Consider the following 22,939-nt stretch of genomic DNA (forward strand, 5'->3'; position numbering starts at 1 on the left):
GCAGTGGAAAGAGAATTCCTCCTAATGTTAGTATTAAATTAGATTTCCTAGCAAGGTAAAAACCACTTTCAGAATAAAAACTCAAACTGGTCACCTGCCAGGCTGTTTCATGGCAAAAGCAGGTGGTTCTGATGGTTTTCCTCTCTCCAAGCTGAATCCAAAGTATTTTCCATAAAGTTTACGATACGCTGCCCTGTACAAGTTTCTCAGAGACATTTGAGAAGCTAAAGGTTTGTGATTGGAAGGCTGCCCATTCAAATCCTTTCGCCAGCTGTGAAAATCTGGACGGAGACACTGAATGAGAAACAGGCTGCTTCGAGGTGCACTCGAGCTAAATGCTAATCCTCAAGTTCTCCGCTGGAGCTAATTAGCAGCCAGCGGGAGGAGACTGGTTTTACTGGGAAAACACACAGGTGCTAATGATTTAAATCTGATTTCAAAACAGGACATTTTCTTTGGTTTATTTACTGCTCGGACGCAGGTGAACCAAAGCTCACCAACAAAATGCGTACGGACACATAAGCAGCCCGTTTATTGGACAGAGTTCTTGTTAAAGTGTCATCCTGAGAGAGTTTTGGCAGCAGGTTGAGAGAGCCGAACAGACCCGATATCAGCCCCTGAGAACATAGCAGGATGGACTCGTATGCTCCCTCCGCCATGATTTATCCTCTCCAGGAAATCACACATGAGACAGACAGAAGCCGAATGTGATCATTACAGGATACTTATAACCATAAACTGTGCAGTTGCTTCAGATTACAGTCGTCTTCTTGAAAAGGAGCTGACGTCCAGGCTGTCTCAAATCCCTCCCATGATCCCTCATTTACAACTCCCTATATCATCCGCCCGACTGTTACTAAAATTAAGTTTTTGGACTCTTATGAATCAACATTTTGTATCATCACTATCTTAAATTTCCAGGGAGTGTTTTTGGGATCGTTATTGATAAGTAGTGTTCATACCGTGGACGGGACTTTTTAGAGGGCGCTGTGTATGAAAGACTTATTTTCAGACATAATAACGCAGAAAAAGATGCTGTTTATTGTTATCTGTAAAATTTCCTGTCTCTGTTACATATCTTTGTCACAGGTGTTTGGTAACCACATTTTAAGGATCATTACAAAACGTGTGTATGTATCGGCATCATCCCCAAAAGACTGACATTGGTCGCACTTTAATTTTGATAAGTAAATGTTCATCTTCAAAAAATCTGCATCTGGATCAAAATACAGTGCTAGATCGTTTTTTTACATCACATTTTTAGTATAAATAACTATGTTAAAGAACCAGAACAAAAGATAAAGAAACAAAGAACTGCTTCACTGTGATTGTTGGGCAAATAATGAAAAAATCCAAACTGAAAAAGCTCCATATTTCCACATATTTCAGTGTTAAGGAATCTATTAAAATGTTCTCTGTCCAACAACCTGATCCGGTTACTTCTCTGGTCCACTGCCCAACTTTCCACATCAAACAGGTCTACAAACAGAACCTCCTTTGGCAGATTTTTAAATGATTTTTAAAGGAACGACTGAATCTGAACATGCACTTTCTGTCCCCAGACCCGTGCCTGTACATTCCCCGTTTCGCCCAGATGTTGGAATTTGGGGAGAAGAACCACGAGGTCTCCATGACGGCGATGCGACTGGTGCAGAGGATGAAGAGGGACTGGATGCACACGGGACGGAGGCCGTCGGGACTCTGTGGAGCAGGTAAGCATCGTGTCTGCTGTCTGTGCTGCAGAGGACTGTTTTTTAATTTCAGGTGAGTGGTGCTGGCAGCCGGCCTGTCATCAGAGGATTCCTGTTTCCAGTCCTCTGAGGAGAGAAAGTGATTAACGCTCACTGTGCCGTTGGCATCTAATCAGCAAGGTGCCCTTCAACCTCAGATACTCCTGAAACTCTGCCCAGTGACCATCAGTATTAGTAACTCAGCCTGAAGTGTCTCTTTCTAACCTTACAGTACAATAGGCTCATACGGATGAATATCAGTGGATTTCATGACTTGTTTAACTTCGCAAAGAGTGATTTTTATCAGCGCGAGGAAAAGATTGAGTGCAAAGGGAACATGTAAATGAACCTGTACAAGGCAAAATATGATAAAAACATAAAGAATACCCTCAACTTTAGATCCTTTTTCATGCACTATATATGAACATTAAGGCAGAGGACTGTGAGCTCACGGGGAGATCAATATGATACGTTGTTTTTATGCCTTAAACTGCATAAATCTCAAAAGAAATGTGTGAAAATGTTCAATTTTTAAACAAGTAAACCCCCCGTTAGCTCAAAGTGCAGAATAAGCTGTTGGCATCTTGCCAGCTGGATTTTTAATAAAGAATTGGATCATTTTGTAAAGAAACTTCAAGTAGGAAAGAGTAATGAATGCTGTAGAGGTCTTGCTTTGTAGTTCTTCAACACACAACATGCAGCGTTTATAAGTTCACACTACACCCACACCCACACCCACACACACACACACACACACACACACACACACACACACACACACGCCCGTTGCTGATGCCTGATTCTCTCAGGCTCACCTGGCGTGTCTGCTCTTCCCAGGAGTCATAGTCCCGCTCAGAGCCACTGTAAATCAAACTGGTGTCCGCGTGTCTCAGAGGCTTATCACACAGATGAGCGTTTAGCGAGCAGCAGTTAGCGGTTATGCTGCCCCCTGTACTTTTGGAGCTACCTTCGAATTCTGGCCATTTCTTACAGATTGCACCTTTTAATGCTTTTACTTGTTACCTGGTAGTTTTTGTGTGATAACCATGTGTCAGGGCTGCAGCATGCTAAATGCCCTTTCACAGATCAACAGTATAACACACAGACATCGACAAGGGACACAAAACAGGGATGATTTGCCCACCAACCAGTCCGTTGGCAGGTGAATCCTGACACTCACCTGCGTCTTTCACTGCTTTTGCTGCCAACTAGGTCACAAAATTCTGTATTCTGGCCTTTTGACTGTCGGTTGGTCGTCTGCCAGAGAGACTTGTGGATGAGACAAACCTGAGAGCACCTGCCTCAAACCACACCACAGTCTGTCCGGCGTTGATTTACCACCCTGCCCGTCACCCTGTTTGTGTGAGTTTTGTGGTGCAGTTCATGTGAAACAGCTGAGCTCAAAGCTGCCTCTCCCCCTCGTTGCGTCTCAGCTGGTGTCAACCTGAATACACTCAGCTTTGACGCATTACCAGCCAAGACGTCTTGAAATCGAATCACCGGCTTCCTCTGCGCCCTGCATGTTTACGTTCACGGTTTCAATTTTCGTCTTTCTCTGTTCCTCTGCTGCATTGCCTGAATAATTAATCGCTCATCATAAATCATTGAGAGGGATACAGTCGGATGGAAGGAGGAAAAGTTTGTTCCCAAATATGATGCGGATCCCGCTGTTTACGAATGGGAACGTGTATCTGCTAAAAAGCTCTTTAGGGTGGAAGGAATTTTTTAGATTGCATCACTTTTAACGAGTTAAAGGACAAAGTTAACTCTGCATTAAGGGAAGAAAACCAGCAACTTTGAAGTTACATGGTTTCAAGGTGGAAGCAGTAAAGTGTTTGAGAAAGTCCTCAGTGGAGCTAAAAGCCAGCACTTCAGTCCTAAAGGCTGTTAGAAGTGTGCATGTACAAGTAGCCGCATCTATCTTTTAACAGGCTCTTGAGTGAGGCAACTCTAATGACGGTTATATAACTGTTCCCCTTCAAGGCTCGCGCTGCAACTCATTGCATAATATTAGCGTTGTTGTTACTCCTTTTTAAAACTCGGTTGTCGTGTGTGTGGGCGGACTGTTGGCTCTGTGAGCTGAGGTGCTCCTGTCCTGTTGGCTCAGTCCTTCAGTCTTCAAGGTGCACACGCAGAGATGCCTGAAAACAAAACACAATATTTGTGTGTTCAGGCACATCTGAGCCCACGTTCGAGTGCACATGAGCTGTATAATTGTGTGTGTGTGTGTGTGTGTGTGTGTGTGTGTGTGTGTGTATCAACATTTTTTTATTTCAAAAACATGGAGAAAAATAAATCTGAATGTCAGACATACATACTGAAATCCTCGAGGCAGGAGTGGTTATATTGTGAGGCAGATTGGATGTACTGCCAAATTCTGGTAAACAACATCGTATAGCAGTGAATTGAACATTCACGTCACATGCAACAACTCCAAAATAAAGGGAGCAGGGACGTTTTATTATTTTGTTACACAGGTTGACGTATACATAATGCTGATGTTGTTACGTGGCTGCTTGAACCTGTCGTTTAAATCTCATCACGTTGTTTTTTTTCCCTCCTCAGCTCTTCTTGTCGCCGCTCGTATGCACGACTTTCGCCGCACCATGAAAGAAATCGTCGGCGTTGTAAAAGTGTGTGAAAGCACGCTAAGAAAAAGGTGAGTCCAAAGCTTAACTGGTTGGTTAATGGATGACGTTGAGATGAAGTTATTTTTTGTTTTAAACTACTATTTAACTTGACATTCGTTGCACCTTCTCCTTCGTTAGACTGGTCGAGTTTGAGGACACGCCCACCAGTCAGCTGACCATCGAAGAGTTCATGAAGGTGGATCTGGACCAAGAGTGTGACCCGCCCTGCTTTACAGAAGGACTGAGGAAGAAGAAAGTCAATAAGGTACAGATTTTAACACTCAAACCATCAGGAGAAGCAAGTGCTCAGTTAATGTCACAATGACAAATGATCATTTGAGCCTCCACAGTCCAGAAACAAAGATACAACTGGTGATGTGTCACTCAGTTTGTGCTGTGGTCTCTCGCCAACAGAAACAAATTAAACTTTGGTGTTTTGTACTTTTAGGAGGAAAAATGTTCCACTGCAAGGAAAGGCAGCGGCTGTCAACCACCCACAGTCCTTGTGTTATGATTTTCTTTTGTTCTGAGATGTTTTACTCTGTAATCGTTTCACCCTGTTCTCTCTGATGGGTTTGGAAGGAGCCTTTAATTCATCTTTCTGTCCTTTGTCTTCCTCCGTCTAGCTGGAGATCGAACTGAAGAAAAAGATGGATGACGTTGAAGGTATGAATGAGACGTCCTTGTCTGTTTGCCATCGCATCAAAGACGTCTTCGCTCTCAGGCTACCTGTGTATTTTTATTTTTGCAAAATGAATTCAGTTTATCTCAGTTTCACATTCATGATGCTGAGAAAGAAAGTTTGGTGAGACTTGTTGTATTTTCTTCGACCTTGACTAAATGCAGATCAGTGTTGGATGTGGTCTGTACACAGAAAGGAAACGGCTCCCTGTCTTTTGTCTCAGCACAACATGTAATCAACCACATATTATATTACAGTAGTCACATAATATATTGTAATTATGGCAGATGTAATTTAAAGGGTTCAGAAGAACCGGCTGTGACCAAGGACGCAAAAGAAGTATAATTTGTATTCCCGGCATGAATTGTACACAGTCATTTCAGGGACATGAGAAAAAGTGGCCGCATTTCTTCATTTCTACGTTGCGTATAAGATTATTGATCCAGGAGTCAGCGCTCGAGGTTTAACTCTGATTTTTAATCTTCGACAGATGAAATCCAAGGCTACCAGGACGAGATTGACGCAGAGCTTCAGAGCAGCCGACCCAAACTGAGAGGAGTTTACGCCGCTTACACTAAAGAAGGTACGGAGCAGAGAGGAAGTGCCGGTACAGTGTCGGTCTGAATCTATAAGGAAGTATGCACATTCAGTATTTAAAAGATGCATCCACACAACATAGATAGAAATCAGCACCATCTAATCAGTTATATCTGATAGGAACAACCTTCTTAGAGGGATTTTAGTTGAATTTCTAACGCTGGAACTTTTCGTCTAAGGCGGGTCAGCGGCTGGTTCAGAGCCAGTGCCTACTCTGGAACCAGTTCTTTGCGTTTCAACAGCCAAAAAAATTGGTTCTTGGACCAGAAAACTGGTTCAAGAGCACTGCTTACTCAGGGCCTGGGGGCGGGGCCATCGTGGCCAAGGACAAACTAAAACTGCCACTGAAGGCCATGTTTAAAAACCAGAGCTTGTGTAGCGTCTTCTGACTTCTCCACGGGAGAATTAACAAAAGATTTTCACCATGGACGCCAAATCGAAGTAACAGTAGTCCCAAGATGAAGGCATTTTTTACCTTTTTAATGCTTAACAGGATGTTAACACAGCATAGTATCTGTCAGTCTCTCTTCGTAAAGCGTCGCTGCCTCACTTGGCTGCTGGTTCTGCTGCAGACTCGTCGTCTTGATGCAAGAACTGAAGAAATTAATACAGCGTCAGTAACCGAGCCAGCTGCTGACTGGGTTGAGTGGGACGTCTAAATACAAACATCACAGTGGGAAACGTTTGATGTGTGATGATGCTTTTATTTATCTCGATGTCAGTCAATCAGACAGGAACACACACACACACAACCAAACACACACACACAACCAAACACACACACACACACACACACACACACACACACACACACACACACACACACACACACACACGACACACATCAGAGTGCGCTCCCTGTCACTCTTTCTCTTTATCTGTTTCTACCTTTGGCTCTTTATCTCTGGCCCTCTGTCTTTGTCTGTTTCTGTTTCTGTCTCTGTCTCACACACACACACACACACACACACACACACACACACACACACACACACACACACACACACACACACACTCTCCTCGTATCCCCCTGTTTTCTCGCAGTAGGGGGGTTTGCAGGCTGTCACTGATTTCAGGCGAGTTGCTCCTCCAGCTGCTGCGACACTTTTCAGATCCGGCGGCGTTTTTTCGTTTCTTTCTCAGACTGATAACTGAGTTGCTTCTCTGACTCGTGGGTCGATATCTGTGCGGGGACATTTTAATTATGGCTGATTAAAGGACACATTTTTAATTAGATTCCAGGACTGCGAGAGGACGGCCAAAATTATGATCCAATTATTTTGTCTGGATGTGATTATTTATCGCTGTTTCTATTCTCAGTTGTTTGGGAAACAAAATCATTTCATTGCCTTTGTGGCATTTTATATCAACATCATCTGTAATCTTTTACAACTGTGGTTGTTTTTTAATTGTGAAATTGAAATTCCGATAATTATACCCAGCTAATTATACAATCTGACTATAAACTGTAACCCTCTGCTGCCTTACAATCCTCGAGGGAACACCGAGGAGTCATGAACTGTATAATAAGATACGACGTAGTAAAGGTGAGATAAACTGTTATAATCAGCACCTGCCACTCATTAAATGCGAATAAAAACCTACGTTGGTGAATAAAATAAATTAGATCAGCCTCCATGTGCTGGATGCTGCAGTGCAAACTCTCGTCAGGACATTTAAGTCGATTGATCACAAAAAGAGTCTACAAGTATGTGTCGATCATCCTGAAGGGACAAATGAAGAGCACGGTTGAAAGAAAATTTCCCAGAAAGTGTGTCGCTGTCGACACGTCTTGGCTTGATTGTGATTTTGTGACATTTCCTGTCAAGACTCAGTAGAAATTGAACCAGTGACCTTCACTTTGCATGTTAATAATTATTGGCGACAGACTCAACAACTAACTGATGAATTGGAGGAAATGATTTGCAGACTAATTGATAATGAAAATAATCAGATGGCACAGCCCTAAATGTTGGTACATTTACTGTGGCACTAAGCTCAAACACCATTATCTCAACTACTGTTGTTCCACTTCTGTACTACGTCGAGGCTGATGTGGTGAAAATGCATGTTATTACAAAACAGATCAAACTTTCAGTGTAAAATTACTTGAAAGATTTCTTTTTATTATTTTAGATCACCAACATTTAACCTATTGTATCATTTCCTATTAGAACATTAACATATATTAGTTTCTTTCTCTAAAAGGAAATTATTTGCTACATTTTTACAGTTTAATATGTGATTATTGTTCTTTTCAATCCCTGAGCCTGTTGGGTGACTGTGTTTAAATGAAAATCAGGGACCTCTTTAGACATCTGTCAAAGGTCCTGAGCTAAGTGAGAACTTGCTGAATTGCTCTGTTTGGGTTTGGTAGCTGTAAATGTTTGTAGAAGATTTAAGTTTCAAGCTCCTGTTTTTGTGCGCGTCTGTCTGGATGGTGTGTTTGACAGATTTGATCCAGCTGGTCCTGACCTCTAGTTTCATAGTTGTTGCAAACGAACTTCCTTAATGGGATCAATTAAACGCCACATTGACTCCACATCACGCTCTGTCTTCCTCTCCCCCAGACTGTGTAGATGACATCGAAGAAGTCATCTCCACATCGTCTAAGATTGAAGACGACGAGGAACAGGAAGAGGAAGACGAGCTGCAGGCTGTGGCCAAACACTTCGGCAAAGAGCTCGGCGAGCTCACGCTGGAGGCTCTCATCAAACTAGAGCAGAGGAGTCCAGAGGAGGAAGAGGAGAACCAGGAGGAGGGGGATGTCCCGAAGAGAAAAGCCCCGACCTTGGCCTCCATCTTGGGCACGATGCCCACTGCAGCCACTCTCGGCCTCAAGGAGTCCATCAGCGACTGCATCGGAGAAGGGAAGGAGAACGGTGAGTGCAGCTTTATTTTTCAAATGAATTGTTTTATCTGGTTTCATCAGACTGAACGCCTCATTTAAAGCAGAACAATCCCATTTGGAATCACGTTAACAGACATTAGATCAACCAGATCAGAGCTTTTCTTGGATTTCTGAGACGTAATAATCTCAGAAAACAGCTCTGAAGTTTCTCACCGTGCATCGTTGTCAGATTTGTTTTCTGACACGTCATCTGTTTGTGCTCTGGAATACTTTCCTCTTTTGTACTTTGATGCGTCATCTGTTTGATCCACGCTAAATCTCAGCACACAGTATCAAGCAACAACAATCAGGCAATTTGGAGAATCACATGCTTTTAAGACAACAGTCCGGGCATTGTATTGTTCCACTGAGTAAACATCTTTGTAAAAGCAGCAGTACCCTTGAGGATGATCTGATTTATGAATGCTGCAGTGATACAGCTCATCCTTGACTGTGTCTGGTACCTACCGTATAACCATAATAACCCATAATCAAGTTAAAGAATGCTCTCTCGTGTTTAATTGTCGTAATTACCTCTGTTCCACAATGAATTGGCTGAGCTGCGTGTGAAATTTGTCATCCCTTATTATATTTTACCCTCTTTAGTACACTACAGACAAGAAAGGAGCGTGTGGGAGATGTTCAGGAGACTCAGAAACTGGATTGTTTAACCCTTCAGGCGCCTGACGTGTGGATCTGTGCCAACATACTGGAAGTTCCTGTTGTTGTTTTTGTTTGTTGGAGGCACATTTAAGGAGGCCTCTCTGGAGAGGCAGTCTGTTGATTTGCAATCTGCTCATTTGCAGTTGCAAATTAAGGCAATTAAACTCAGGTGAACTCAACAGACAGGAAAAGCGAACTACAGAACAGAACGGGTTGTTATATGAACATCACCTGATCAAATTATAGGACCTTCTACAGTTCAAGGCTTTATTGGTCTTAAGTGGTACGTGTGGACTTGAGTCACATGACTGGGACTTGACTCAAACTCAAATCATGACGGTTATTAACATATGAAATAGTTAGAAAAACTGTAAATTTTCTTAGCAATGGATACTTTGAGTTCATCTGACAGCAGCCAATTACTGACCACTGCAGAAGAACATAGGATAGATGTGGCAGCGCTCATCAGCAGAGAAATAATGACTTGAAAACTTGAAACACGAACTTCAGAACTTGGTCTTTACTTGAGACTTTACTCTTGACATTTTGACTTGGGACCTGCTAGTATTCACTTATAACTTGTTGGTCATGACTCGAGACTTTTTTGTCTTGAGTCATACTTTGTCTAAAATCTAGATTTGGTTGGTGTTGACCTAGAACTTGTTCTGGGACTTGAGACTTGTTGGTGTTCACTTATACCTTGTTGCTCTTGACTTGGGATTTGTTGGTCTTGGGTCGCGTGGTGTTAAATTCAGAAGGGACTTGGGATGTGGTTTTGATTTTGGACTTATTGGTGTTCACTTGGAACTTTTTCTTGGACTTGCTGTTAAATGCAGACTTGATTTGGGACTTGCTAGTCTTGTGACTTGTTGATGTTGCCTCACAACTTATTCTGGTACTTGTTGATGGCAGTTCACCCGATGTCTGTGTCTGTAAATCTGTGAAAACAGCTCACAGATATATTGTTTGTTTTGTTCAAAGGCGAGTGTGTGTTCATGTTAATGGAGGAACGTGTCACCTTGTACAACAATGTGGCTCATTGATGTGTTTTTAATAGTTTTTGGATGAAGGATGGAGCTCTGTGGCACAGAGGAAGAAGATACATCAGGCTTCAGTAGACACACAATACTTTTCGGTGTTGTCTTGGGATTTTGTTGACAGTAAACATAAAGAAATAACATGGACAGACTTTGAGTCATAATGACTGTTGTTTACCGGCTGTTATTCCCATGCCACAGTCAGGTAACGTGAACCTAAATGAGCCGAACACATGAACAGACTGAACTTTACTGCTCTGGTTAGGACGGGGAAAAAAAAGGAAAACAAACCGCAGCAGTGATCACACCCTCTGTCACAGTGACTTATTAACAGTTGCAAAAATAAAACAACTACGGGGATCCATCATGCGTTGCCTATAATTACCTAATTACATGAGTAGGATGTTGTGCGCCCCCGCCCCTCCTTATCTGGGTGTGCAGAGGCGTTGATGGATGCGAGGTAATAGTGCTGTGCAGCTACGTCTGTCCTGATGAGGAAACCTGTGTTTTTATGGCTCTGAGTGGGAGGACGGAGAGTCGGGAGAGGTTAGGAGGTGGGAGGCGAAGTGTGTTTTGATGGATGGATGTGGTGGAGATGTGGTCTAATGTTTGGAGAACACTGTATCTTAAAGGTCACGTTTGAATCGCAGCAGAAGCTTCTTTGTGGCCATAAATATTGACCCTCACACCTCCCAAAACAGCACTTAAGGCTGAAGGGATGCTGCTTAGAGTGTCTTAATGTTTCAGTGGTGCTGAAGAGAATAACATGGTGTATTTAACTGTCTGTAATCTGTGCTGCTACACATTAACAAGACTTAAGAGTCTGCAGCCATGCTAACGACATTGTGAGGCTTTACTTGGGTACAGCAGTGCTGAGGTTAGCCCCAAGCACCGCTGTACCCAAGTAAAGCCTCATGATGCTAATGTTTGCATGCCAACATGCTTACACTGACAGTGTCCTGAGTGTCCAGTCAATGGCTAAAATGTTAATTATGCTTCATTTAGTGGCCATGTCAATTCAATATGATGAAGGTTATCAAGTTAAATGCTTAAATACAAACCGGAGACTGGGAAGGTTTCTGTAAAAACCCATATCTGAGGTCACACCAGCCATTAACCTGATGAAAATGTCCCCCGATCACACCGCTGACCTCATTTCATCACGGGAACAGACGACAGGGTCGAGGTTAAGATTGAGACGCGCCACAGTCACCAAACCACGATGAATCACAGCCCTCTGAATCATGAGCTCTAATGTTAATTGTACATTTTTTTTTAAATAGGTTTTTTGTTAAAGAGTGACGTTAGTGTGAGTCATCCTCTTCAAGATGACGTATCACCAGGCTCATCGTACGCGTGTTCGTGAATGACAAAGTCGGCATTATAAAATGAAACATGGCGGCGATTAAAGGAGGAGGCTGATCTCACCAGGGAGCTGTGTGATGAGAGGTTAGCTGTGTGTGTGTGTGTGTGTGTTTTCTTTACTCTGCTTCTACAGTGTGTGTGTTGCCGCTGTCTTCGACTGTGCCGCCATGTTGTTGTGGACGTATTTGGATCTCAGGAGACCATCTTAAAACAGGGAGTTCCTGAATTGCTGCTTTTCGTGCATAAATATTGTTATTAAATAATAATAAAATAAAATAAGAATAAAAGGCCGTCCACACCAAGAACAATCAGTATAACCGTAACTAAAACACTGTCAGCATCCACAAACCGCTGCGTGTTCCAGCTGTGGCAGCGTAGTAAAAATGACCTGTTCCTGCTGTACGTTGTGCAGAGAAACAAAAGAAGAAACCCTCAGATGAATGTGGTGTTACTGATTTCTTCAAAGGTGAGGAGTGAGGACAATCCAGCACTCTGTTTATAAGAGTTATCCTCTTTTGGAAACTAATTTTATTCATACTTGTGGCTGAGGCGACATCAATTATCCTACAGAACAAACTTCAGACTGTTATTGTAAAAAAAAACCCAGACTGAGTCATTAGAGTAGACCGTCTAAAAAGTGTCATCTAAATGCCATCATTAAGTTTACATAAGAGGTCGTCTACAGTTAGAAAATAGTATTATAAGCACTCCTGTGACATTATATTTTATGAAAATGTCTCCAAAATCAAGCTGATTAATGGTCCTGTAAATTCAGATGGATTATGATTGGCTGGATTTGATACCGTTCCCCACCTTCCCGGCACGGGGATGAATGTCGGATGCTCGCCAGGCAGGGATGTGAGAGTTGATCCTCCGCGGTGACGGGAGACAGTTTTTCTCTGCAGTCAGAGCAGCAGTAGGAAAACGGCAGCGACCCTGAGGGGACACGACACGACAACGTCATCCATCGCTATGTTTCACTGCAGACATCGTCATCGAGTCGACTCCCACATGTCTTAATCAGAAAACACTACATACATGATCCAAATCCAATCCAGAATATTGTCATATTCTGAGTAAAAGTGGAAACGAGCGTGCATGTGAGCGTATTCAGTGACTTTAACCTCCTCCATGTTTGCTTTGTCTTGTGTTTCATGTTGTTTATTTACGTGTGTGTAGAATCGAACATGTGTGTGAGGTAACGCTTTGAATCAGTGTGTGTGTGTGTGTTGGTTTATGTGTCTCCATGGTCCCCAGTAAGTGTTTTCCTGCCTCTGTGTGTTTGTGTTCGGAGGCCGGGTGCAGATGGAGGTTCTGTGGCTTCAGCCCCGGTCCTGGTTTGGTTCAGGCTTCGGCTAATTGTGGTCGACACGGGCGGAGCAGGAGGATTGGGGGGGAGGTATCGTGACCCCCCCAGAGCTCAATCTTTGAAGTATTAAGTGGACAGGGTACCTTGTCATTAGGGCTGAGCCTTTCATCTGTACGCTCCAGTGTGTGTTTCTGAGTGTGTGTGGACATTGTTAGCGGAGGGCAGGGCTCTGGAGGAAGAGAGGAGGGAGGGGGTAATGTTGGATCCTCTCAGGAAACAAGAACAAGAAAGGAAACAAAGTAAAAAAGAAAACGGAGATAATTTGGTCACTTTGAGGAAGAAATACAGACGTCCACACGAGAGCTTTGGGTTATATAGTTGTGTATTTCCTAGCATGAATAGCATGAATTTCAGCTGATTTTTATCCAGATTTTACATCACAATCATCAAGAAGACTCACCTGACAGTAGTTTACCATAAAAACAAAGACCTTTTATGATGTGAGGACATTTGACTCTAAGCCTGTGATGAAGGCTGAATCCAAATGTCCACCGTCATCACGTCAAGTCTGCAAGGGCACGAGACTGCAAGGCTACATGGAGGCTAACATAATTCAAATGTTTAAATAAAGTAATTGTTTTAACCATTCAGAAATGTCTGCAGCCTTCGTTATTGAAAGACGTCCCAGGAACGAGCCCTCGAAGTCTGCAAGAGCAAATCCATCCAGCTCTTCCCTTATTAATTCACAGCAGCCTAAATTACTTAATAAACAATTAATGAGTAAATAATGTTGCCTCTCATCAATAAAAGTGATAAATGTAGTAAGTTTCAGTCCATTAAATAGATTAAATCCATTAACTTTAAAGCGTTTCTTTCCTTTTAAGACGATGAGCTCTGGATCCATTTTGTGAGCGCTGTCGTCACTGCACCGCTGACAGCTGAGCCTCCCTAGTTAAACTCTTTTCTATATCTCTTCTGCTGTTTAACGCCGCTGCCTCATCGACGGCCTGTCTCCGTAATGGCATTTTCATTAACTGGTGCCGTCAGAGAAGAAACTGAGAGCAGCCGGGGCCGGGCCGGCAGAAAGAACGTGACTCTGGCACCTCCGGATGACTTTGTCACATTCGTCCATAGCCGAGGTCTTCGGGGAGCTCGGCCTCGCACCATTAGAGGCTGCATTGATTGAGGCACACTGTTTTCAGCGGAGCACTTAGTTCAATCAATGACGTTTGGCCTGACCTTAACTACCCCAGTGAGCACAGCTCCCCAGCTCTTGTCAAACCATTCTGCCGTTTTTATTGCCTGAAATCGTTTGGGGAAAAGAGCCGTTTGAAGTGAAACTCTACATTTCAGCGGGGTCTCTCCCTCTTTGATGAACCAGGTTAGTTTTTTAGGATCTAACTTGGTTCCACAGCCCGTTTTTTCGTAACCATTTTACAGGTGTTTGGCTGCGTTTAAGGAAAGCGTTGTTGCTCCAAAGACAAGGAGTTGTTGTCCTGAAACATTTTCTACCATCCATCCTCCTCACTAACACCAATTACTGCAGTAAATCGTAGCTCTCAGCATTTCGAAGCGTGGCAGAATCTCTCCGACAGATCTGAGCTCTGACAGCAGCTCTGCTGAGTCAATTATAGTCTTTTAAATGAGCAGCATCTGTCTCATCTCTCTCTGTCCACAGAGGAGTTGTTCAGGGATGAAAGCAAATGCAAAGTCTCATCCTGTGCTTCAGCATCATCGCACTTTACCTCCTCAGCAGTCAGATGTGTAGAAAAAAAGGATCTACAAGCTCCTTTGTGCTGTCTTTTTGGTATGCTAATGAGGAGAGAGGCAGCCCTTCAAAACCAGGAGGTCACCGGTTTGATCACAGCAGACACCAGCGCTCCCGGCGCCAAACGTGACAAAAAACAAAGTGATGTTTGGAAATATCCATAATTCAGTTTAATTTTGAGTGAGACAGTCTGCTGTTTTTCTGTCTCGTTTAATTATTTTGAGGTTCATTTAAAGACGTTTCATGTTTATTCAGTAAAAGAAACTTAATTAAATTCAAATTTAAATTGCTTTACTGCTATGACCATAACAAAACACACTATTGCCAAAGCATTGTACTAATGATGGGTCAGGATAATTACGACCTTGACCAGTGAACTGAACTTAAACAGCACAAGAAAAAAATAAAACCATCCGGACAGAATGATGAACAAACATGTTGGTTATTTTTCTTGTTCTGTTGGAAAATAAGTGTTAAAGGCTTGAAGGCTGCGACCGAATGACTTGTGAAGACAGTTATGAATGTGTGTAACTGTTAAAGAATGAATCAGGAAGTTGTTAAACATCATCTGGTTGTCATCTGTTACCCCCTTAAAAATCATAATACAAAGACTGATAATTGTTGTTATGCAGGTCTAGATGTTCTGTAAACAGTTTTACACACATTTCTTTTATTAAAGTGTTTATTGTTTTAGTTGCAGAACAACATTTGACCACTGGGACACATTTGTAACAAGGCCGACCGTCTCTGAGTTCACTCTGACTCACCAGATGTATACCGCTCTATACCAGACCTTCCTCCAGTGGAGACACAGTGCCATGGAGACACGTCTGATAATCAGCATGACACCCGGCCGAAAAATAGTCCAGCACATAACCCCCTAAAAAAAACTTCCCCATGTCCTACTTTACACCACCAGATTTGTGCAAACATTAGTGAGCTTTGGTTGAGTTTGTCCACAGCGTTGTGATTTTGTTACCCTTTTTGTTACCTTTGAGCCAGGGTAACTGTTACTAGGGGTGTAGTTTCATCACGATACGATATGAGGGCCTGCGATCATTATGAGACGATACCATGTGCCCATTTAACACAATCCGTTAACATTTACCCCTACAACAACAAAAACAACCCCTAACCCATTTTTTCTTGGCTGTTTGCCATTTTCTTCTGGGTGCTAGCTAGCCGAGTTGCGCATGGACGGAGACGGTGACACAGTCCGAATTTCAAATCTGAAGGATGGCGGCAATATAAACCGATGTTGTCACTTTAATTCTTTCTTGGGCATTTATGTAGAGGTTGTAGTTAGCCATGTATTTGTCATGTTAAAGGTGTAGTGTTGAGGACGTATGTCAGTGTGTGCGGTGGGGGAGGGGAGGTGAGTTGAAACACTTGAATATCGGCACCTGTCTGATGAATGTTTGATTCGGTCGTATTGTTCAAACAGATTTAAACCGTGTGGCCGTCCTCTGCTGCAGGACTGTAAAAAATCAAGTGTACTGTTCCTTTAATTAGTAATGGCTTATTACTAATTTACGCAGCTAATCCATTCACAAAATTTGCTCGTTACACTTGTTTCCTGTGTGGAGCTGGGACAGCTGGGCAGGCCTGAGTGTGTGTGTGTGTGTGTGTGTGTGTGTGTGGGGTGGGGGGCGGGGGGGGGTGTTGACAGTGCCTGGGGCGGTACAGTAGAGCTTGATGGACATATGGCCGGATGGACCCGACCTCTCAGAGGAGGGGAGCGACTGGATTGGGTGGCAGACAGACAGACAGACAGGCGATGACAGCGCGGGGAGACGGGCGTCGCTGATACACAGCAGAAAACACAAGAAGAAGAAAAGTCTAATGTTTATTTCAAGCTCAGGCTGCTCTCAGTGGACGGCCAATCATACGCTCTCAGTGAGTCAGTACAAGCTAAGCTACCTCAGCAGCAGCAGTGTGGTGTGGAATATGAAATCAGGGTGTGTGTGTGTGTGTGTGTGTGTGTGCGTGCGTGCGTGCGTGCGTCCGTGCGTGTGTGTGTGTGAGCAGTCAGTCTCTCTGGTGAGACGGCTGTAGCGGCCCGTCACAGCAGCCAGCTGTGATTGGAGATGATGTGCGTCTTCTGGCCTGGGGAGGGAAATGGAAGCCTCCTCGTCTGCCGCCGCCAGCCTGACGGGAGATGACAGCTACCGTTTAGCAGGCAGGCAGAGGCAGGAAACCGCTTCGCCTCTGGCTGTTACGTCACTGCACATTTCACTGTATCAACCCCTTCTCATCCCCCCCCCCTCTCTCCTCCCCTTCAGTCCTTACACAGCAGGACTGGGGTCCAACCTCAGGTCAGGCAGTGTGAAGTATGAGAAGGCAAAAATAACAGACTATTCTAGACTTGCAGTGTGTCACGGTTATACGGTTTTGAGTTGAGGAAACTGAACAAACAACCAGTCAGAAGTCTTGGAGGAGTTTAGTCTATCGTCTAGTTTGCAGACTGATTAATCGTTTCAGTCGTTTTCAATGCAAAAATGTTCCAGCTTCTTAAATGTGAAGATTTGCTGCTTTTCTTTGTCATTTGTGACAGTAAATGAAGTATCACTTTGGTTTCTGGCTTCATTTTTCATAATTTTCAAGTTTAAACTAAGGACAAAAACCAGATCCTGGTTCTGAAGCAGTAGAACAAACTAAAAACAGGAGAGACGAGTGTAACCGGGAGCAACCAGATGATCGATGCTACAGAGATCATGTGCAGGAGATTATCTGTTATATGAAGGTATGTTGCAGGAAAGAGACTCTGAGTCTGAGCAGTGGATCTCCAGGTTTGACATAAATGTAATTTACAGTGAATCTCCTGCACACTTTAGTCGATTCAAATTTAATTTAAGGTGAAGTCTTCAGTCAAAGTGGCGTCTCTGCTTCCAGATACATCAGAGGGGGAAGTGTTAATGTTGTCGAGACGAGTTGGAGAAAATGTTTCAGTCGTCTTCTGAGGCGGCAGCAGGACGACTGAAGCTGAAACTATTTTACAACAAATTAGCACTTATATGCAGGTTTTTTAACACGGGTAAACCCTCTTTTTTCAACTCGACGCAGGCCGAGCAATGCCTGAGTGCTGCCTGAACAGAAGACGGATGGAAAGTATTTAAGCGCCAAAGTCTGGACTTCAACCCACGTCACAGCGTTGCACTGGGAAAAGGGCTGAATGTTACCACCTGAGTTTCCATCACTGCTGCTTGTTAGTGGGTTTTCATGTCATGGTTCTGCCATCTTGTGCAGCCCTTGAGCAAGGCAGTGACTCCAGATGTCCAATTTTTAGGATTTGATACATGCAGAAGGCCTTCTTCATCTTCCTCTCTCAATTTGACAAAGTTTTAAGTCAATTTTGTCTTAAATACAGCTGTTGTCAAACAATCTCTCCACAAACGTCTTGTTTTGGCCACAACCCAAAGATATTCAGTTCACTGTCATAGAGGAGGAAAGAAACCAGGAAATATTCACATTTAAGAAACTGGAATCAAATAATTTTGACTTTTTCTTGGTTAAACAACAACTCAAACCAATAAATCGATTATAAAAATGGTTGAACTAATTGAACAGTTGATAACTAATTGAGTAATCGTTGCAGCTCCTCTCCACAAACCTAGACATTTTGATCAAATCACACCAGGTCACGTACAGCTGTAACAGAAATGCATCTTAAAATGTCCTTTTCTCTGAGCATGTTAAGGGTTTCTTGTCCTCGTTGGTATAAAAGTTGACATTGAAAGTTTTTGCAAAGATCTAACAAAGACGATGTGATTAAAAGCTCCAGAGTAGCTTCTTAAAGGACCTTGTGCTAAGATTTAAAACATCAGCTGTACTTGTCGCTTAGAAAAGAGACATTTTTGCACCCACGTTCAGAACATCACGCAGAGAAGAATCCATTAGAGACGAGACGTGGAGACAGAGCTCTACACCCACAGCTCAACAGCAGTTAGTTTAAAAAGAAATAAACCAGACTGCTTTGAAACTTTGAGACATTCTCTGCGTATTCTTAACTGACAACAAAACACAGAAAATCAATTTAAAGAAGCAGAAACACATGTAGAAATCAGAACCGGAGCTCTTTACACAATCGGACTGATGATGTGGAGCGGCAGACGAGGATCCGTGGGCGGATTTTTCCTTTTGATTCGACGTCTCCTCTTCTGATTACTTCCACGGAGAGTTTGTAAATATTCTGACGCTGATGAACAAGCGGTTTTGGTGCATGTCAGACACAAAGCGCAGATTCATCGGCGTGGCAAAGCCAACATTTGGCTAAACATTCCTGCGGCAGCCGTCTGACATTTCAAAATGTTTGATTCTCATGCACAACAACGCCGACATTAAACAACCGTTGTTTTCACAACGACATTCTCTAAATTCTTGTGCTGTGCTGCTGAGGCTGCGACCTCCTCCTCCATCAAAGAGTCATTCAGGCTCAGTTCAAGATGTTCTTACACTGTAGATTGTCTCAGTGCTGCTCACTGATTTATTCAGCCTCCTGTGATGTAAGATGTTTTGGAAAATAGGCCCGAATATTGAAGCGGGACAAATTGACAGGACATCTTCTTTGATCAAAGACATTTATTCAAAAATATGGAAAATGTAGCTCACAGTGTTGAAAAGATGTGTCACTCTCGATACAAACATTTGTGTAATTTATGAGAGGAGACACGGTTGTGGCAGCAACAGATGGCAAAGAGAGGAAAAAACAACATGGCTGCTCATAACAATGGAAACAAAAGTGATGTCATGTCAGTTTATCCAGATTGTTTGCTTCTGTTTAGGACAACAGTTTGATTTGGACACAGATAAACGTTCACTTGTTTGTTCAGATGCTCCAAACGACCTCAGCTTGTCCCCAGAAGTGTTATCACCCAGTAACCAAAAAGTCTTAATCAGACAAAAAAATGAAGATTTAGTCGTTATCCGCTCACCTCCATGCTGATGGAAAGTCAGGTGAAGTTTTGTAGTCCACGAAACATCTCTGGAGCTTTGCGACAAAACAAAGTTGCAGCATTTTGCTAAACAGCTGAAGTAGCTGGAGACTTGTTTCATGTTTTAAAATGTACAAAAACAATTGAAATAAAACAGCTCCACAAATGTTTTGAGGACTACGAAACTTAACCATCACCACTTTCCATCAACATGAGGGTGAGTAGGTGATGACCTGAAGTTTTATTTTTGGGTGAACTGTTCCTTTAAAGGAGCCGTGTTACTTTTAAAACCATAAACACTCTGCGGCTTTTCAAACTGACGTGGCAGGACGCCTGCACAAGCTTGGAGGATGATGTATGACTCGTCATTGTTCAATGTTAGGTAGCGAAATCCCAGAGTGTACAGCGCACGAGTGGCATTTGGCCAATCAGGTGCAGCCAGTAAGTGTTTTCGGAGGGTGTAGCCTGCATTGGTCGAGCGTGCAAAGCTAGAAAGTGTCCCACAAAGCCTCTATGGACACGTACCATAAGTCTACATTATCAGGAATTGGAATTGAAACATACATCTTCTCCACCAGAAAAGACCAAAATATAAAGAATAAAGTGTCTCTGTGTGACCCTGTGGACGAGGACACGTACACCAGGTAACCAAGCCAGGGACACAAACACCATCCAGACTGAGGACGGCAGAAACAAATGAATTCATTATAATATCATAAATGTCATCTCGGGTGTGAAACGGCAATAAAATGTCACGCAGACCAACAGATACTGATGCTCGCTTAATAATCTAATATTGTCACATCCTGTTGAGGACATTCAGATAACACCGGCTAATGAAAAAGTCAGATCTGGATGGAAAAACAGCCAATAACAGAGCTCAGAGGTTATGTTTACAGCCCCGTCTGTCTGTTCATTAGGGTATTTAATAAAAACAGTATTTTTTTTAGGGGCGTTTGGATCAAAAGTTGCCGTTTCTTGACCTTTTTGCACACATTTCTGAGCATCGCTGCCAAATATAAACAAGTGTTATCCAGAGTGCCTCCAGGAGTCTTATCGTCCACCTCCTCCTATATGCATATATCTCCCCGCTCCCCACACTGTGTGTCCGGGGGGGCGAGGAGCAGGAGGAGGAGGAGGAGGAGCAGGTGGTTGAGTGGGCGTACACTCTCAGTCTGGGCTCCTCCAAGGTCGGGGAGGTCAGGTTTTAATGGGCCTGCCCGGCCCGCCCGTGTCAGCGAGAATCTAGCACTCTATTTATTGCCTCGGCCGGCTGGTTATTTCTCCAGGGCAGAGCTGGCACCGAGCCTGATTACCTCATACTGCTGCAGGGAAGGACTTTTACACCACAAGCTGTTTCTGTTTTTTTTTTTTGCATTTGAGGCACTTTACCGTCAATCTGATCCATAGATGTTTTAGCGTGAGTGGATCAGTAGATCAGGAGGTAAAGAGTGAACGCTGCAGCATCCTGCAGATAAAACGCGTCTTCACTGTTCTGATCCGTTTCTCTGAAAGCTGTTTAATAAGAGTGGAGCAAAGTGGAGGTTCTGCTATGTGCAGGTTAATATCAGCTCTTTAATATTGATTATTAGATGTGAGCAACGTATGTTTATACTTTCGGCATTGCATATTTATTGAGTTTTGTAGATTTTAGATCTGTTTATTGATACTTTGATACTTTCACCTTTGATATTTGTCTGTACTGCTGCTGCTTCACATCAGTTTCCCCTCGGGGAAAATAAAGTTCTGTTATCTTTCGGTTCAAATTCAAACCTTTATTCAAGCTTTGAAGATCACTGAGATCTGCCTCATTTGCATTGATGTTGAGATAGAGAAATACAGAGTTAAAGAGACAAAATAACAAGAAGCAAGTTGAGATTATTGTCTTGAAATTGTCTTAAAAAATGCAGGACTTGAAGCATAAGACAGGAAGTATAGTGAGTATTAGTAGCATCCTGTCGTCCAGTTCCTCTGCAATAAACATTTCCCAAAATGTTGGACTATTCCTTTAAGATTTTCTTTGTTTTGAAACCAACTAGTTAATCAGACAGCCTATTTCCATCTCATTTCCATTCCCAGATTTAAAACGTTGTGTCCTCCTCCTGGAAACACGCGTCGAGCAGCCAGTCTGTTGAAATTCTGTCTCATACCTTCACAAAAACATCAGTCGTTTCATCTTGTTGCAGCAGCTGATTTCACTTCACCTTCAACAGTCTCATCTAAAAGCCAGAGTCCTGACAAATTGAAATATCTACCTTCATGTCGGCCTCTCCTCCCCGCAGCCCCCGTGGCCGAGCTCGGTGCAGGTCGAGGGGCTTTTTAGTTTGCAGGAGAGGATCAGGATTGTTGCTGACATGAAGAGCTGCGAGTCTGGATAATGTGGGAGCCTTTTGAAGTGTGGATGATGGGTGATCCTGCAGCACCGGGGCTACACAGGCCCATTCATCCTCCAGATCTCTCACTCACACACACACACACACACACACACACACACACACACACACACACACACACACACACACACACACACACACACACACACACACACACACACACACATATAACACTCTTTGTTTTTTGGAAAAGGGGAAGGCGGTGGGGGTGAGAACTGGAATGAGGGAGGGTGAGGACAGGAGGTGTGGAGGAGTCAGCAGACTGACGCTTCCTTTTTAATTTAACCAGCATGACTTGTTTCATTTTTATTCTCCTCTCTCCCCTCGTCTCCTCCTTCTCCTCAGATCAGGACGAAATGAAACACAGCTCAGGATTAGAAGGAGATCAGTGAACTCCTCTTCAGCCTCCATGTTCTCCCTCTTTTCTTCCATCTTTTTGTCTCCACCTTTCTCCTCCTCCTCCTCCTCCTCCTCCTCTCTGTCGTAGCTTCTTTCTCTCATTTGTAACCTCTCACTTTTTAACTTCTTTTCTGTCTTTTCTCTCTGCCTCCTTTGTCTTTGCTCTCCCTCAGCTGCTGTCTGCTCGTTCCTCCATGTCGTCCCTCCTGCTGATTTTCTCCATCAGTCTCTTTGTCTCTCAATCTCCTACCTACCTCATTCTCTCCCTCTTAATCTTTCCTGCTCAGCCTCTCTTTGTCTTCCTCTGCCTACTTTTTCTCCCATCTGAAACCTGCTTTTGCCATTTTCTCTCTGGCCTTTTCTTCTGCTGTTTGCCATTTTTCTCTCTGCCTCTGTAAAGGACAGGGCTGGCATTACTCTATTTTTCTTACTGTCGACAAATCCCATGAAAAGACCAAAACATCACCATATCCCTATTTTCCAAAAGTCAACCAGATTGAACGAGTTTAAAGGTGCAACGTGAAAGATATGACCACAAGGGAACC

At 43.2% G+C, this 22,939-nt stretch overlaps 1 protein-coding gene across 1 annotated transcript in view; it reads left to right on the top strand.

Moving 5' to 3' along the window:
- brf1a (BRF1 general transcription factor IIIB subunit a) overlaps positions 1–22,939 on the top strand; it is a 90,876-nt gene that overhangs the window by 24,039 nt on the left and 43,898 nt on the right. Inside the window, exons 7-12 of the mRNA XM_073483926.1 lie at positions 1,563–1,712; positions 4,296–4,389; positions 4,499–4,625; positions 4,987–5,026; positions 5,533–5,625; positions 8,210–8,521. Of these exons, the coding sequence (XP_073340027.1) occupies positions 1,563–1,712; positions 4,296–4,389; positions 4,499–4,625; positions 4,987–5,026; positions 5,533–5,625; positions 8,210–8,521 (816 nt within the window). The remainder of the gene's footprint in view (positions 1–1,562; positions 1,713–4,295; positions 4,390–4,498; positions 4,626–4,986; positions 5,027–5,532; positions 5,626–8,209; positions 8,522–22,939) is intronic.

This window comes from Pagrus major, chromosome 16 (assembly GCF_040436345.1).
Source record: "Pagrus major chromosome 16, Pma_NU_1.0".
NCBI lineage: Eukaryota > Metazoa > Chordata > Actinopteri > Spariformes > Sparidae > Pagrus > Pagrus major.